Here is a 14,606-nt window from a genome sequence, read left to right as displayed (position 1 = left end):
GGGTTAAGGTTTTTACAGCCCCAGCACCTCGAGCCTCCCTGTGCAGGTGTCAGTGCTGCAAAGCCACAGTGGCAAGAAACATGAAAACTGGTATTTCTTGCTTAAAATCAAGCTGTGTTCTGAAACCTTAGCTACATACGCTACTTAACGTGCGTTAAACTTTACCCTTATCCAGAGCATCATCCCAATCGGGGAAGAAATTTCACCCCTTAGTGTTTTTACTATAGTGTTGCCACCCACTCCCCAACATGGGACCGTCTGTCGGGTTATGTTGGAATACTAAAATCCAGGGAAAGTTGCTGAAATCCCCTTTTGTGGTAGAATTCACAGGGGAAAATCAGAACAAGCAAGTCTTAAGACAAGGCTTAATTCACCAAATCACCAAATCTTTTTATTTTTTTTTCTTCCTCCTAATTTTATCTGCTGTCTGCTTCACGAGCAGCGTCAGGGATTGTGCATAATTCATGTTTTTAACTTGTTCTGTGGCGCTTGCTTCCGAAGAGGCCCGGGTGCTGCAGCATCAGCTCCTGGGCTCTCATGAGAAATGAGCGGCCGGGATTTCCAGAGGGGAGGGAATGTTTGGAACCCAAGTCCYGCTCCCTCTCTGGGCTCTTGGAGTGTTTCCCAACAGCACTTACCATTAACTTGGATTTCAGCTGCTTTCTTACCTTGCTTGGTGGGAACTGAGGATGTTTAACCCCGAATATATATATTTACATTGCAACAAGAGCTTTGTGGGTTCTGGTGGATATCTTGGGAATACTTCTCCCTGGTTAGCGGACACTGACATGTGGATTTATTTACGATTAGATCCATTTAAGTCATCCCAGTTCCTCACAATGGGAAAATCATCCTATACCAAGCAGTGTGCCATACTGGCATTGGAGGGATTTCTGTGCTGTGGAAATCCATGTGGAAAATACCCCTATTCCTCAAAAATATTCCTCAGTGGCTGGAGGAAGTGAACTTCCCCAATTTCATCCCAATTTGTATGTATAAATCCTGAACGTCASAAGCCTGAGATCCATTTGTAAAACACCTTGCACAGGGTGGGTCCTGGTTTCCAACTAAACCTGYATGTTATTTTAACACAGGTAATAGTTAAAACGTTATTAGTGTAATAAAACACCAGGGATTTGGACAATTAATTGCTGATTCTTTATTATTCTTCTGGCATATTGAGCAGTTTGCACTTGTGTAAGATACAGGAGGCTTCCCTGCAATTTGTATCCTCTGTAACAACACACGTGTAAAACATTCAATTAGCCTTCAGTTATATTTTCTGTTCGCAAGCTCTATATTAATTAACCATCAGCCTGAGAAACAGTAAAAAGCATGTGTGGTTTCCAGGGGAAAAAAAAAGCAAATTTCAGCCCAGTTTCACTTTGAACGGGTGGATTTCTGGAGAAGTGGGGTTTGTTAACAAGGACTTCAATAATTGAGACGTGATTGACATTCTCTGGCCGTTTTCTTTATGTGCCTTAGTTACAGCAACCTGCAAATCCAGGTGACTATAAAACTTAAATAACTTGGCAAGACGTGATTTGAAGTGAAGAAGTCATTGGTAGAGACGCCAGCAATCCCCATCTCCAAGGGAATCGTCGGGTGCTCCTGCTGTGTCGGGGCTCTTCATTTGCCTCGTTTGTCCTCTTTTTTTTTTGGGTGGCAATTCCTGGAGTTGCCGAGAAACACGAGGCGTTTGCAGGAGGCCGAAGGCTGCGCTGGGGACGGACGCTCTGAAGGTGCCGTCAAATTAACGACCGCTAATCAAGCGCCTGCCGGTTCTTATCGCAGCCGCATAGTTTCCGATTGATGCCCCAGATTAGAGGAGTGAATCCCAGCGGGAGCAGGACGGTGTTTTGAACTGCTTGCCAGGATCCTGCTCGTGTCCAAGGGCGRTTCCGGAGAGCCTCCCTCTCCCGCAGAGCCTCAGCTGGGCCTCGGGGACACAACTTTGCTGGAAAGCCCTTTGGCTGGAAACACGGGAGCAAAGAGCTTGAATTTTCACAAAAGAAGTGAACTCCTCCAGGCACAGCGGCACCAGTGGTGTTCTGAAACAAGCAGTAGGGATTTAGGCTTAATTTTAGCAATTCCCTTGAATTTTGGGATTTTCAGAGCACCTCTCATGCAGATTTGCCAACATAAGATGATGCAGTTTCCTCCTGATAAAGTATGTGCTAAAATAAGCAAAGAGGCTCAATGCAGCTACAGAATTTGTGGTACACTGATGATGGTGGAAATCCAACTCATCCACTCTGGGGCCATAAAACAAATTTGGGGCAAAAATCCCTATATGGCCACCAGCTTTTCACAAGTAGCTGCTTGCGAGGAGCATCAGGGAGCGCAGGAAAAGCGGTTGCCTCGGTAACCAGGTGATACAAATCTGGCTCTTTACCTTGTGAAATTAATTAGCTTATATCCAAATCACGTCAAAACCAGGTCGTTTTCCAYGCAAGCTGTTTCTGTGTGCATCGGGGGATGCTTTTTCTTAATTACAGGCTCTTTTAGAAATGAGAGAGCACGCGTTGCAAAACAAAAATAAGCATTTTTAATGGGAAAGCCGAAGGAGGAGCCAAAATAACATCCCTGAGGCCACGGAGATGTCAGCGTGAGTGAGGAGGGAAACGGGGTGGTCGGGAACAGCCAGAGGCAGCCAAAGTACTGCTGTTGGTGCAGGCTGCTCTGCCTGTTTTACACCATAAAGCGGGTTTTAGTTGTCCCACGGGCACTCTGTGGGTCTGAAGAACGTTGCTCTTGGAGAAGAAAACTTGGTTTTCATGAGAAGTTGATAAAACTTTCAATTGTTACCCGTTCTGGTTGCTAATATTGGTGATTTCTGTTGTCGCACCTACCCAGCAAGCGGGGACCCTGCGCRCCCACCACTAAAGCACTGCTGACCAGTTCTCTGCTCTTCCCAGATTACAGAAGGTTGTGGATCCAGCACAGTTGTCTCAGCAGGAGYGTCTAAATAAGTTCCTTGGGAAAACTGGGACAGGCATCCAAAGGCAAACATGGTAAGGGGCTGGATTTGGGGAACGTACAAGGTGGGTTTGTGTTTAGTCCGTCGCTGAACTGTTTCGAACGTCGCTTGCAGCGGCCCATGCGCATCTTCGTGAACGACGACCGCCACGTGATGGCCAAGCACTCGGCCGTCTACCCGACCCAGGAGGAGCTCGAGGCTGTTCAGAACATGGTCTCCCACACGGAGCGGGCGCTCAAAGCCGTGTCCGACTGGATCGACGAGCAGGAAAAAGTCGGCGGGGAGCAGCCGGAACAAGAGACCATGGAGTCGGCCGCGGAAGAGGAGAACAAAGACGGAGGGTGAGGAAGGAGGCAGAACAGGCGTTTTTAAGGGGCAGCCTTGGAAGTAACAGCACAACCTCACTTAGATCAGTAGAAATTTACTCTCTGAGGTTTCAGAAAGGGGCTCGCTGGGCTACGGACTAGCAGAGTTGATAGGAGAAGGGTTGCTGACCTGGGTCTGCAGCGGTGTTTTAGCAGGAGGGGGTCCCATTTTATCCTTCATCCTCGCGGGTGCATCCCTTGGCTTCCACTGCAATTAATCCCATCTTTGTTTTAAGCCGTCGCGGTCGTTCCCTGTGTGTTGCAGGGATCAGAAGGCTACGGAGCAGCTGACGAGGACCCTCCGCGGCGTGATGCGCGTAGGGCTGGTAGCCAAAGGCCTCTTGCTGAAGGGCGACCTGGACCTTGAGCTAGTTCTGCTGTGCAAAGACAAGCCCACGGCGGATCTCCTGGAGAAAGTGGCTGACAATCTCGGAGTACAGCTTGCTGTGAGTACAATCCTTCCCAATTTCTGCCCCTTGCAGGGAAGGATCTATTTTGAATGGATAAAAGGGCACTTGGCTRCACTTTCTGATGCACTTTCTTATTTTGTCTTAAGAAAATAATTCCATCAAAGGCCATCATCGTTCTAGCATGAACTTATAAACAAACATCTTATTAATTGCAATCTTACAGACCTTGCTTTTTTTTTGGCAGGGTGGGGAGGATAGCGGAGCTCTAAGAAATGAATTAATTGCTAACTGGTGACATTATGTTGCAGGCTATTACAGAAGACAAATAYGAAATAATCCAGTCAGTTGGTGATGCTGCAATTATAATTAAAAACACAAAAGAGCCTTCGTTGACACTGACCATCCATTTGACGTCGCCTGTTGTGAGAGAGGAAATGGAGAAACAGTTAGCTGGAGGTATGGACGACTGAAAAGAGCCAACAGTCGGTCTGGAAAGTTGTACTTTTCTGTTCCTAATTCACTGTTAAACAGTGCTATTCAATTTCAACCAAAGTAGCAGCAATTGTTTTTATGGAAATTCAAGATTTGGTAATACACCAACTCCATGAGATCACGATTCCGATTTATTCGGACTGAACTTCTGAAATTGAGTAGCACTTTTCAAACGGTATTTAATTTTTTTTTTCAGTTTCATTTTTACTTGGACCTTCAGTTCACTAATATGTAATAYCGTTGTATTAATCCCGTTTTATACCTAGCCATGTAAGTGGCCTACACCATATACATAAGAGTATAAGCATATACATTTTAAACATGTTGAAGGCTTCTCGTTAAATGGTTTGCATGTACCTGAAGTTGGATGTTCCACRGTGTGTGTTGCAGCAAGAATGAGGCGCGCTCTGGGTCTCCTCCACTGGCTGTTTCGTCGGCCAAAGCTCAGAATCCCAGAATGCCATTCAGAGTTTTGGATAAAGTTAGCAGTTGATTTCCAAATTTCTTTTGGAACAAAAAATCGCAAATATCTCTGCGCTCTTTTTTTTTATTATAACCAGCGCTGTGTTCCAGCCCTAACACCCATTCACAGCGCTCAAACGTTTGCTCTGCGCACTAGCCTTATCTAAAACCCTGGTCTTGGAAAACTCGGAACTTCCTTGGACCTTTTCTTCAGTTTTGCTGCAGCACAGACTGGAAGATACTTTTGTGCTCTCTTGACTGTTATGGTTTTGATATCTGACCTGGTCTCCCAAGCCTTCTAGTTTGTCAATTTTAGGGACGCTGGACCTTTGACCAACAGGACGCTCTCTGTCACGGGCTGGGGCCGGGGCAGTCAGGCCTTAAGGGCGCAGGGGGCTCCCTTGGTGGCGGCAGCCGAGCTGCTCCCCGCACGCTGCCGCGCTCCGAGCGCGCCGCGGCACATTCCGCCCAAATTGCCGCTCGTGGCAGCCGGCCTGGCTCTCYGCAGCCTCACGGAAGCGGTGAAGGATTCCTGTCCTCCGCCAGGCAGCCTTTGCCCCCTTCTCCTCCTCACAAAACACTCGACTCTCTCCCCGATCGTTCCACATCCCGCCTCTCTGCAGCTGAAATTTCCCAGTGAGGCCAATATCCAGGCAAACCGCAGAGCAGCCTGCAGGGAACGGCGCTAGCCCATGGTCTCTTGGGAGCCTCCGCTGCCCGTTAGGAAGCTGCCTCATCCCCTCTCCAGCTGACAGAACCCCCTTGGTCAAACCGTGCCTTGTCTTCTTATTCCATCCACGAATAGAAACGCTATCAGTCACCGACTCCCCGGACGTTCTGGACAGGCAGAAATGCCTTGCTGCCTTGGCGTCACTCCGACACGCCAAGTGGTTCCAGGTTTGCATTTTGCTCTTATATTTGTCTTTAAGTAGAACGTTTGTAAACTCCTTAACTGGCTTTTTTTTATTATTATTATTATTATTTAAAATACCTTAAAGTTGGAGGATAGATAGCCGTGCTGAACTTAGCGTCTGTCTGGTACAGTTGCTAAAGAAGCACTTAAGTGGATTTAATGTTCAGAAGGGACCTTGCTTAATGAGTAGATGCCTAGCTGCTGCTTTGTGTTAAGAGTAATGTTGCCTTTGTACACGACCATTAAAGTTCTAAAATTGTAATGTCAACTKTTGTTTACCCTTGACAAAGTAGCACCGCAAAACTTAATGTCTGCCAAAAGCACAGTTTGGGTGTTTTTATTGAATTTGCTTCTGCTTTTGATTCCTCTTCCAGGCCAGGGCTAACGGGCTGAAGTCGTGTGTCATAGTGATCCGGGTTCTGAGAGACCTGTGTACTCGGGTCCCCACCTGGGCRCCGCTGCGAGGCTGGGTAATTCCCTTCTTTTCCTCCTTACGCCCCGCTTCTCCAAATCGTTGTGCAGCTCAAAGGTGGCGAGCGTTCCCACTCAGCAGATCGGTTTTGTACAATGCTAAAACAGAGCTTTTTTGCCTTGAAAAACGTGCGTTGGAGCTCTGCAGCGTGCGCCGTTTAAGGAACGTGCAGCCGTCCTCCTTCCCTCCGCGCGCGTGTCCGTTTGCTTTCCTCACCTTCCAAAATCTCTTTCAGCCTCTAGAGCTGCTGTGTGAAAAATCTATCGGCACCGCAAATAGACCGATGGGAGCCGGCGAGGCCCTGAGGAGGGTCCTCGAGTGCCTCGCCTCGGGAATCGTGATGCCAGGTTAGGTGCTTCTCTGCATTTACATTTCAAAGTGAAGCGGAAGTGGAACGGGATGGAAGCTTTGCCTAGTGTTTGAGACATCCCTTGTTAAAGGGATGGACGACCTAGATGCAAAACTCGGAAAAAAAATAACCCGCTATCCATGGGTGCTGCCGTAGCGCGCCGTTCCTTAGGGCACATGTGTTCAAAGCTATGGACCCATGATGTGAAACCCTGTAGAGAGAGGCACCAGTTTCTTGCAAGTGTAACATTGCTTCTCGGAGCGGTTGTGACCAGTTTCACTTATAATTGTACGTGTAAAATAATCCCGACGAGTCTCAGAATGTTGGACAGTGGATGGATCATGTCAGTCGGTGTTCTTCGAGAGATGAGTGTTGATTGATGCCAAGGGAATACTTAGTTTAGTTTCTTTAGAAACACCAGGATAATTCTCTGCATATCTTCCTTGTTTCCTGCCTTCAGATGGTTCTGGTATTTATGATCCTTGTGAAAAAGAAGCCACTGATGCTATTGGGCATCTAGACAGACAACAAAGGGAAGATATCACACAGAGTGCTCAGGTATAGTTTTGACTACAGATGTTACGAAAACTTAATCAGTTCAACTGACTCTGAACTTCCATATTGGTTAATGGTAGTATAGTAACCTCGCAGAGGTTGGTGTTAACTTTTTTAATATCTAGTCAAGTAAAGCAATACAAATGGGTCCCACACCATTGAGGAATTTGTAGCTTGGCCAACCAGAAGCAAAGTATCAGGTTTTAAATAGTGACTTTACTACCACGACCCGTATTTTGGGTTGAACTTCCAAAACCTCCAAGGAGAGTCCTATTTAAACTGATGAGGAGTCCTGTGTAGGGGTGGGCAGAATGTTCCTGTCTGAAACTGCAGGGAACAGAGATGACGGCAGCAGCGCGTGCGTCCCGGTAACACGTGTCCAATCTTTCTAGCATGCTCTGAGACTTGCTGCTTTTGGCCAACTTCACAAGGTCTTGGGGATGGATCCCCTCCCTTCCAAAATGCCCAAGAAACCAAAGAACGAGAACCCTGTTGACTACACTGGTAGGTACTAGGAAATAATCACGCGTTTGTAAGGCTGTTTCGTTACTGGAACCCRGAATTCTTAGCTCTTCTGTCATGATTTTACAGTCCAGATTCCTCCCAGTACCACATACGCTGTTACCCCAATGAAGCGTCCTATGGAGGAGGATGGAGAAGAGAAATCGCCCAGCAAAAAGAAAAAGAAGATTCAGAAAAAAGGTATTGAGTTAACGAGAGGTAGGTACCAGTGGCTCCCAGAAGGCTGATTTTAGGCTAAGCTGGGAGGGTGATCACGAAAAAAAAAAATACTCTTGGAAGTGTTTGATGTTGAGTGATGTATAAATATGAGTTGTCAGACATACAAACTTTAATTAATTACTGCTATATGGTCTTACTTGGTATAACTTTTAAACTCTCACAAGAAAAAAATGATGGATAACTTGCTGTCTGTAATCATCTTTTCTTATTCTAGAGACATTATAAACATCTGAAAACTTGTGGGTTTCTTTTTTTCTCTTCAGAGGAAAAACTTGAACCTCCCCAGGCCATGAACGCACTGATGAAACTAAACCAGCTCAAACCTGGGCTGCAGTACAAACTCGTGTCTCAGACTGGCCCTGTTCATGCTCCTATTTTTACGATGTCTGTGGAAATCGATGGGAGCACATTTGAGGCATCAGGACCTTCCAAAAAGACGGCCAAATTGCACGTGGCGGTGAAGGTGAGGGCTGCATCTGGAAAACACGGCCACAGGGCTCCCGAGAGCGGGCAGGCTGCTTGCTGGGGATAACGTTGGAGCTCTTAAACCTGAGCAGGGTGATCTGAAAGCCCCTCATCATGGTGAAAGTCACAGTTAAAAGTTTGTACATGAAATGCRTAAACCCTTCAGCCCAGGCCAGGTTGCATCCAGGAGAGAAGTTAAATATAAAGATAGAATAATCTGGACGTGAAGTTGCAAGGCAGGGTGCCTCGGACTTGGCTCTTGAAATGCCCACAGGATTTGGGAAAAGGGGGAAAAGCTGGAGGAATAATCCCAGCAGAATGTCAACCTAATACCGTAACAAAATGAACAGTGATTCTGAGCAGCCCTTTCAAATATCTACCCCCAAGTATGCAGGAGAAGGAGCAGGTCACAGGTAAGTGCTCGCCAGTAATCCCTTTTCCTCCTCCCCACGCCAGGTGTTGCAAGATATGGGTTTGCCCACGGGAGTGGAAGGCAAGGAGTCTGGAAAGGGCGATGAATCGGCCGAGGAGACGGAACAGAAACCAGTTGTTGTCGCTCCTCCTCCCGTAGTGGAAACTGTCTCCACACCTAGTGCTGCTTCTCCTCCCTCAGATCAAACCTCAGAGGTGAGCGGGGTCTTAGCGGGCTGCAAGAGGCTGTCCCACCTCTTTGAGAAAATGAGGTTGAAAACTTTATTTTAAGGACTGTTTAACATACTTCTCTTCCCTGCTAAAAGCCTCCAGCCTGAGTCTTGAGTCTTTAAGCCTGAGTCTTAAAACACTAAGTTTTAAGAGATAAGAATATGGTCTGAGCTCATCCTAGTGCAACCACCCTGTATTAAGATATTCTCCATTCATACAAAGGTCCTGTTTTGGGAGTAACCTCGGCTCTGGTGGGTATTCCCTGGGGCTGCACGAGCACCTCTTCTCTTTCAGAATGTGAAGCAACAGGGACCAATTCTGACGAAGCACGGCAAGAATCCCGTCATGGAGCTCAACGAGAAGAGGCGCGGGCTGAAGTACGAGCTCATCTCCGAAACGGGCGGCAGCCACGACAAGCGCTTTGTCATGGAGGTGAGGTGGCTTCAGGCTCAGCTCGGATACCTGCAGCGTTACCATCCTAATTTTCTCAGATTCCTACTGGAATTGTCCGTAAAAGGATGACAGACACGGCCRTGTCAGGCGGGTTCACAAGGGGGAGCTCCTGTCTCTGCCCTTTGCATTCACGTGCGCCACTTCAATCCCTTTCAAAGGTGGAGGTTGACGGGCAGAAGTTTCAAGGAGCCGGTTCAAATAAAAAGGTGGCGAAAGCCTACGCTGCCCTGGCCGCCTTAGAGAAGCTGTTTCCCGACGCCCCTGTTGCCATTGAGCAAAACAAGAAGAAACGAGCCCCCGTGCCTGCCAGGGGAGGACCCAAGTTTGCAGTAAAGGTAAGTGGACTTGCTGATCGACGATGTAGCTCGTGGTCCAGTGCAAAAATCCCAATCCTCCTTTTGGGCAAGAGCAATAAGCCAGGATGTGCTAAGGGCATCTGAGCAGAAAGCCTCAATTCTGTCATAAATAATCTCCCAGGCGGCGCTCTGACATGTGGGAAGTTCTGCAGGTGGCTTTTTTGTAGCCCATTTCCTGGAGATTGCTCTGAACCCAGTATCACCYGCTCTGATTTCTTTGGCCCCGTTCCCTCCCGCCGGCGATGGGAATCTGCCGCGTTCCGTGGTTGCCGTCGGGCTTTCGCAAGGCTTCGTTTCCGCCTCGGCCGCGTGGCGAAAGCCTCCGGCGAGGCGCGTTGCGTAACGAGCCCCTCTCCTCCAGCAGCACAACCCGGGTTTCGGCATGGGAGGCCCCATGCACAACGAGGTGCCCCCGCCGCCCAACATGCGAGGCCGCGGGCGAGGCGGCAACATGCGAGGCCGCGGCCGGGGCCGGGGCGGCTTCGGCGGCAATCACGGCGGCTACATGAATGCAGGTGAGCGGCTGCGCGCGGAGCAACGCGGAAACAAGGCTCCAAAAAATCCCTTCCATCTCCTCCGGCGTTTCGGAGTCTGACCTGCAGCCGTGCAGGAGATGGAGGGGTTTTGTTGCCGCTGTTCCCCGGTGTCTAACGGTTTCATTCCGGTTTAGGTGCTGGATACGGAAACTATGGGTACGGAGGAAACTCGGCGACGGCCGGCTATAGTAAGTGCTCCTCTTTTACCTTTCTGGAGCACATCAGTGTGCTGGGGGCGTAAAGCTGGGCCTGGGTTCGGCACACCGGGATATGCTGGTGCCGAAGCCATCGTAAGGGGTGCTCCTGAATTTCCTGAATGAGGAATAATGAAAGATGGCTTGTGTGGACGTTTAAAAGCTAAACCCAGGCGACTTCACGTTTCCACAAAAACTGCTGAAATATTTTAAATTTCTCTGCTTTAAGCCATGTGAAGCTATAGGCCACACTTGTGAATCAGATTTGCCTGAAAATACACTTTGGTCTTGAGAAGAAGCCTTCATTGGGGAGTGACAGGAGCAGAGAAATCTAAAACATGACTTTCAAATGTGGCGCATTGTGCCCCCTTCAAAAGAATTCTAATTTTTTTTCTCTGCTCTGTCTCCCCCTTTTGTAGGTGACTTTTTCACAGACTGCTACGGCTATCATGATTTTGGGTCTTCCTAGATCATCTAAAAGTATTGCACAAAAAACAGCTTTTTACTCCAATTTTCTCGAACTCCAAAACCCAAAGTGTTCGTGCTGTGTCCCTGTGCTTCACTGGGTTTCTCAACAGTGGCTTTTCACCGCAGCTTGTCTGAAACTGTTATTACCCTGCAGAACTTCAGGCAGTGGCAGTTTTTATTGTGATTTGCCTTTGAACTTGGTCGTATCGATGTACACAACAGGGGGAACTAATTATCCACGAATGTTTTTGTGCCGTTCGCACAAACTTCAAAGCCAGCTCTGTTCAGCATAAAGGCAAAAAAAAAAGCCCATCTTTGCTTTTTATGGAAAGCATTACTTTATTTTTAAGAAACAGATACTGGAGTGTTTTAATCTACCTTTGTCTTAATTTACGGCAGCTTTTGTACAAAAAAAAAAAAAAGAGCCTTTTAATAAATCCCAGAAATTGGGTCAATGCCTCTGATATTGGGAAGACTTTTCACATCTCTGAACGTAGTGCACCCAGCTTTTTAAGCATGCAAAACTGTTGGCTTGTGTGTGGAATGGTATGTGCTAAAACTAACCCTGCACCCTTTGTAACACGCTGGTGGGTGAGCGCGGAGGGATGTGGCTCTTGTGGCTGGTAGCTAGTGTGTGTCACAGGTATTGTAATTGTGCTTGCGGCGCAATAAAACCCAGGCATTAGGAGTCGATGTAAAACAAACGCAAAAAAATGTTAGTTTTTACCTTCTGAAAATGCATGGAGTCGTTTATCACCTGAAAACGGGCTTTCTTGAGCCAAAAATAAAGGGCCTAAAGCACTCGAGCGGCGCGCGCCCGCGGCGGGACGCGCATCACCCTCAAAGTGACCCAAAACCTGGGGAAATAAACAACTTTGCTGGAATTGGAAGTCACGGGGAACGTGGAATTGGCCATTTTGAGACACAAGGCGCTGCATCCAAAGTGTCAGGTCCTTTATTCTTGCTATAGAACTTTTTTTAAAGCTGTATTTTGTTTGTCACTGTTTTTAGCTGCAAAGCCTGCACCGTTGCGTTAATTTGACTTGTGAAGCTCAACAACATTTGAGTTAACTCAGTAATTAAACTAGGTTAAAAAGGGAAAAGCAAAAAAAAAAAAAAGGCAAAACAAAAATCTTGAACCTGTGAAACATCAGGTTAGAAAAAAAATGTCCACAGTATCTAGTGAGTACTTAATAATAATGCATGCCCTATTTTTTTTAGAAAATTATTGTTTGAAACAATGACTTTTTATACGAGTGAATAGATCCTGTCCTGAATGAGGTGCAAAACTGCCATTTTTTTAAGTGAATACATGTCAAAGAAACGACTACCGTGGTGGGTATTTTTATTCCTTAGCTTTGGTTTTAGAGGGGGGAAGAAAATATCAGGTGTCAAAGGGCCTTGGTTCCTATCGAGTGAAGGTATATGAAGGAATTCATATAAATGAAGGGTTCCTATAAAAGGTGGAARTTGCAGAAATCGGTTCCCGGCCTGGCAGAGACCAACCTGGGCACCGGCAGCCTGGGTTTGATGCCACGAGTCCTGGTCCCCTCGTCCGGAGGGATCCCTGTTCCGTCTGCTGCGGGAGACGGGAGAACGGACCCGGGAGAGTAGGAAGCCTTGTTGTAGTGCAGGGGGAAGAAGGGATTTTGTGATTCCGGGGATATTYAGAGCTCTGGAAGATGAGCAGGGTGAACAGACAAGCCAAGGTGTCTCCAAGAGGCGCTGCTCCGCACACAAACACCCCTTGGATTTGGGAAAGGAGCTCTCGCCCGCCCTGAGGAGGAGCCGTTTCACCCGGGATCGCAGGAAAAGCGGCACAACATCCTATCCCTTGTCTCTTTTCCAGATTTTCTGGARAACTGCTAAATTCTCACGTGCTTCTCCTTGCTTTTCCAAAGAGAGGCCAGCAAAGCTCTTCCTCRTCAGAGGCATCATTAGGTTCCAGGGTGTACGTGCTGTTCYGGACCCCAGTGCAGGTTTTTAGTTRCATCCTAGTGGGTTTTAGCCCTTAAAATGAGTTAGTTTTTYCACAGGGCAAGTCTGACTCCAGAGYGAGTCTTCTCCCGTCCATCCCAAACCACAAAATGGTCCTGGAAGCTCCATGGGCAGGAATGGGGCAGGAGGAGCCTCCTGGCCACTGTGGAGCCTGAGCAGCTGCCCTGGCAAAGAACAGGAAGAAAGACCAAAAACCACTGGATTTTTGCCCTTGTTCAGTGCGTTTCCACGTTCCTCACCCCCTTCGTGATCATTCCATGTGTGAAGCGATAGGRCCGGGTCTTTTAGTGACTTGTGCGGATGTGGACGTAATTCCCCGTGCCGGGAATGGGGTTATTCCCCATGCCCGCTCTTGGGAGCAGCAGCTCGTGGCCTGACTTGCCTCAAGTGTAGTTTGAGCCCCAGATTTCCAATATGTGTAGAACGTAAATAACCATTAGTTACCGAAAGCTGCATTAAAAGCAAAATGAAGTGCTTGGGGAGGCCCTGAGCTGCGTTCTGAGGGGTGGGCTCGTGCTGGGATTAAAGCTCCGGGGGACGCGGCTCCAGGTTGTTGAGCGGGAATTCTTTCAGGTGATTCCGAGATATCCCCGCGTCTCCTAACTGAACAAACGTGGCCCCAAACAAACGTGTGGGGTTCCCTGGGCGCGAGCTGCCCTCGGSTTTCCCGGGCCTTTCCTCGGGGAGGTCGAGCTGCTCTCGCGCCGTCGGGAGAGGAAAAACCTCCTCGTTGGGAGCGCGGGGCCGAGCGCTTCCCGCTGCCGAACGGCCCCGGCTGGGCGTCGAGCTCCGGGGCGCTGATCCTGCGTTCCCAAGCATTAACCTGGCGTTCCCGGGCACTATCCCTGCTCTCCCGGGCCCTGACTCTCCTCTCCCCTCAGGCCAGTTCTACAGCAACGGCGGCCACTCCAACTCGGGCGGCGGCGGCGGCTCCTCGGGCTACGGCTCCTACTACCAGGGCGGCGACAACTACAACTCGCCCAACTACAACTCGCCGGTGCCGCCGAAGCACAAGAAGCAGCAGCACGGCGGGCAGCAGAAGCCCTCGTACGGCTCGGGCTACCAGTCGCACCAAGGGCAGCAGCAGCAGTCCTACAACCAGAACCARTACGGCAACTACGGCCCGCCGCAGGGCAAGCAGAAGGGCTACAACCACGGCCAGGGCAACTACTCCTCCTACTCCAACTCGTACAACTCGCCCGGCGGCGGCTCCGACTACAACTACGAGAGCAAATTCAGTGAGTGGCGCCGGGGGAGCGGGACGCGGGCGCCTCCGTGGCCTCAAACCGCTCGGGTTTCGGGTTTTTCTTGCTGAGGGCATGGGCCGGGGCCCAGCCGACCTGCCGGGCTAGTCCGGCCTGGTTGCTGGGAAAAGCTCCGGGCGGATTCCGCGAGGGCAGCGCGGAGCTGCCTCGGAACCGCCGGGTGACCCCAGCCGGGAGCCGGCGCAGCCTCTGTTTTCCTACCGGGCAATCCGGGAAAACTCCCAATCCCCGGCGTTGATGAGTTTGTCGCTGTTTGCCCAAGGTCCCCCGGAGCCGGGGGCGCCGGGCACCCCTGTTCACCGCCGCCTCCTCCGCAGGTTACGGCAGCAACAGCGGCCGCGGCGGCAACAACTACTCGGGAGGCTCCTCGTACAACGCGGGCTCGCACGGCGGCTACGGGGGCGGCTCCGGGGGCGGAGGGTCCTCGTACCAAGGTAAGCAAGGTCAGTACGAGCCCCCCCGGGCCTGCGGCGGCCGCCGCCGGGGCCGC

General features: G+C 49.4%; 1 protein-coding gene across 2 annotated transcripts in view; it reads left to right on the top strand.

Annotated features, from left to right (window-relative positions):
• The first annotated feature begins 1,587 nt into the window (after nucleotides 1–1,587).
• ILF3 (interleukin enhancer binding factor 3) overlaps nucleotides 1,588–14,606 on the top strand; it is a 13,589-nt gene continuing 570 nt past the window's right edge. Inside the window, exons 1-19 of one of the 2 annotated variants that reach the window (XM_026049905.1) lie at nucleotides 1,588–1,742; nucleotides 2,919–3,014; nucleotides 3,095–3,321; nucleotides 3,611–3,791; nucleotides 4,064–4,211; nucleotides 5,515–5,606; nucleotides 5,997–6,092; nucleotides 6,330–6,441; nucleotides 6,904–7,001; nucleotides 7,391–7,502; nucleotides 7,590–7,718; nucleotides 8,003–8,202; nucleotides 8,661–8,831; nucleotides 9,141–9,278; nucleotides 9,458–9,634; nucleotides 10,017–10,170; nucleotides 10,326–10,379; nucleotides 13,733–14,089; nucleotides 14,434–14,550. In XM_026049905.1, the coding sequence (XP_025905690.1) occupies nucleotides 3,012–3,014; nucleotides 3,095–3,321; nucleotides 3,611–3,791; nucleotides 4,064–4,211; nucleotides 5,515–5,606; nucleotides 5,997–6,092; nucleotides 6,330–6,441; nucleotides 6,904–7,001; nucleotides 7,391–7,502; nucleotides 7,590–7,718; nucleotides 8,003–8,202; nucleotides 8,661–8,831; nucleotides 9,141–9,278; nucleotides 9,458–9,634; nucleotides 10,017–10,170; nucleotides 10,326–10,379; nucleotides 13,733–14,089; nucleotides 14,434–14,550 (2,566 nt within the window). In that variant the 5' untranslated portion in view covers nucleotides 1,588–1,742; nucleotides 2,919–3,011. Of the gene's footprint in view, nucleotides 1,743–2,918; nucleotides 3,015–3,094; nucleotides 3,322–3,610; nucleotides 3,792–4,063; nucleotides 4,212–5,514; nucleotides 5,607–5,996; nucleotides 6,093–6,329; nucleotides 6,442–6,903; nucleotides 7,002–7,390; nucleotides 7,503–7,589; nucleotides 7,719–8,002; nucleotides 8,203–8,660; nucleotides 8,832–9,140; nucleotides 9,279–9,457; nucleotides 9,635–10,016; nucleotides 10,171–10,325; nucleotides 10,380–10,804; nucleotides 11,595–13,732; nucleotides 14,090–14,433; nucleotides 14,551–14,606 lie in introns of those variants that run through there. The other variant, XM_026049906.1, reaches the window with a different exon arrangement.

This window comes from Nothoprocta perdicaria, unplaced genomic scaffold (genome assembly GCF_003342845.1).
Source record: "Nothoprocta perdicaria isolate Ctin4 unplaced genomic scaffold, notPer1 scaffold_628, whole genome shotgun sequence".
NCBI classification, from domain to species: Eukaryota; Metazoa; Chordata; class Aves; order Tinamiformes; family Tinamidae; genus Nothoprocta; species Nothoprocta perdicaria.
The sequence above is the reverse complement of the archived record's forward strand: the minus strand, read 5'-3'. Positions and strand labels throughout refer to the sequence as shown.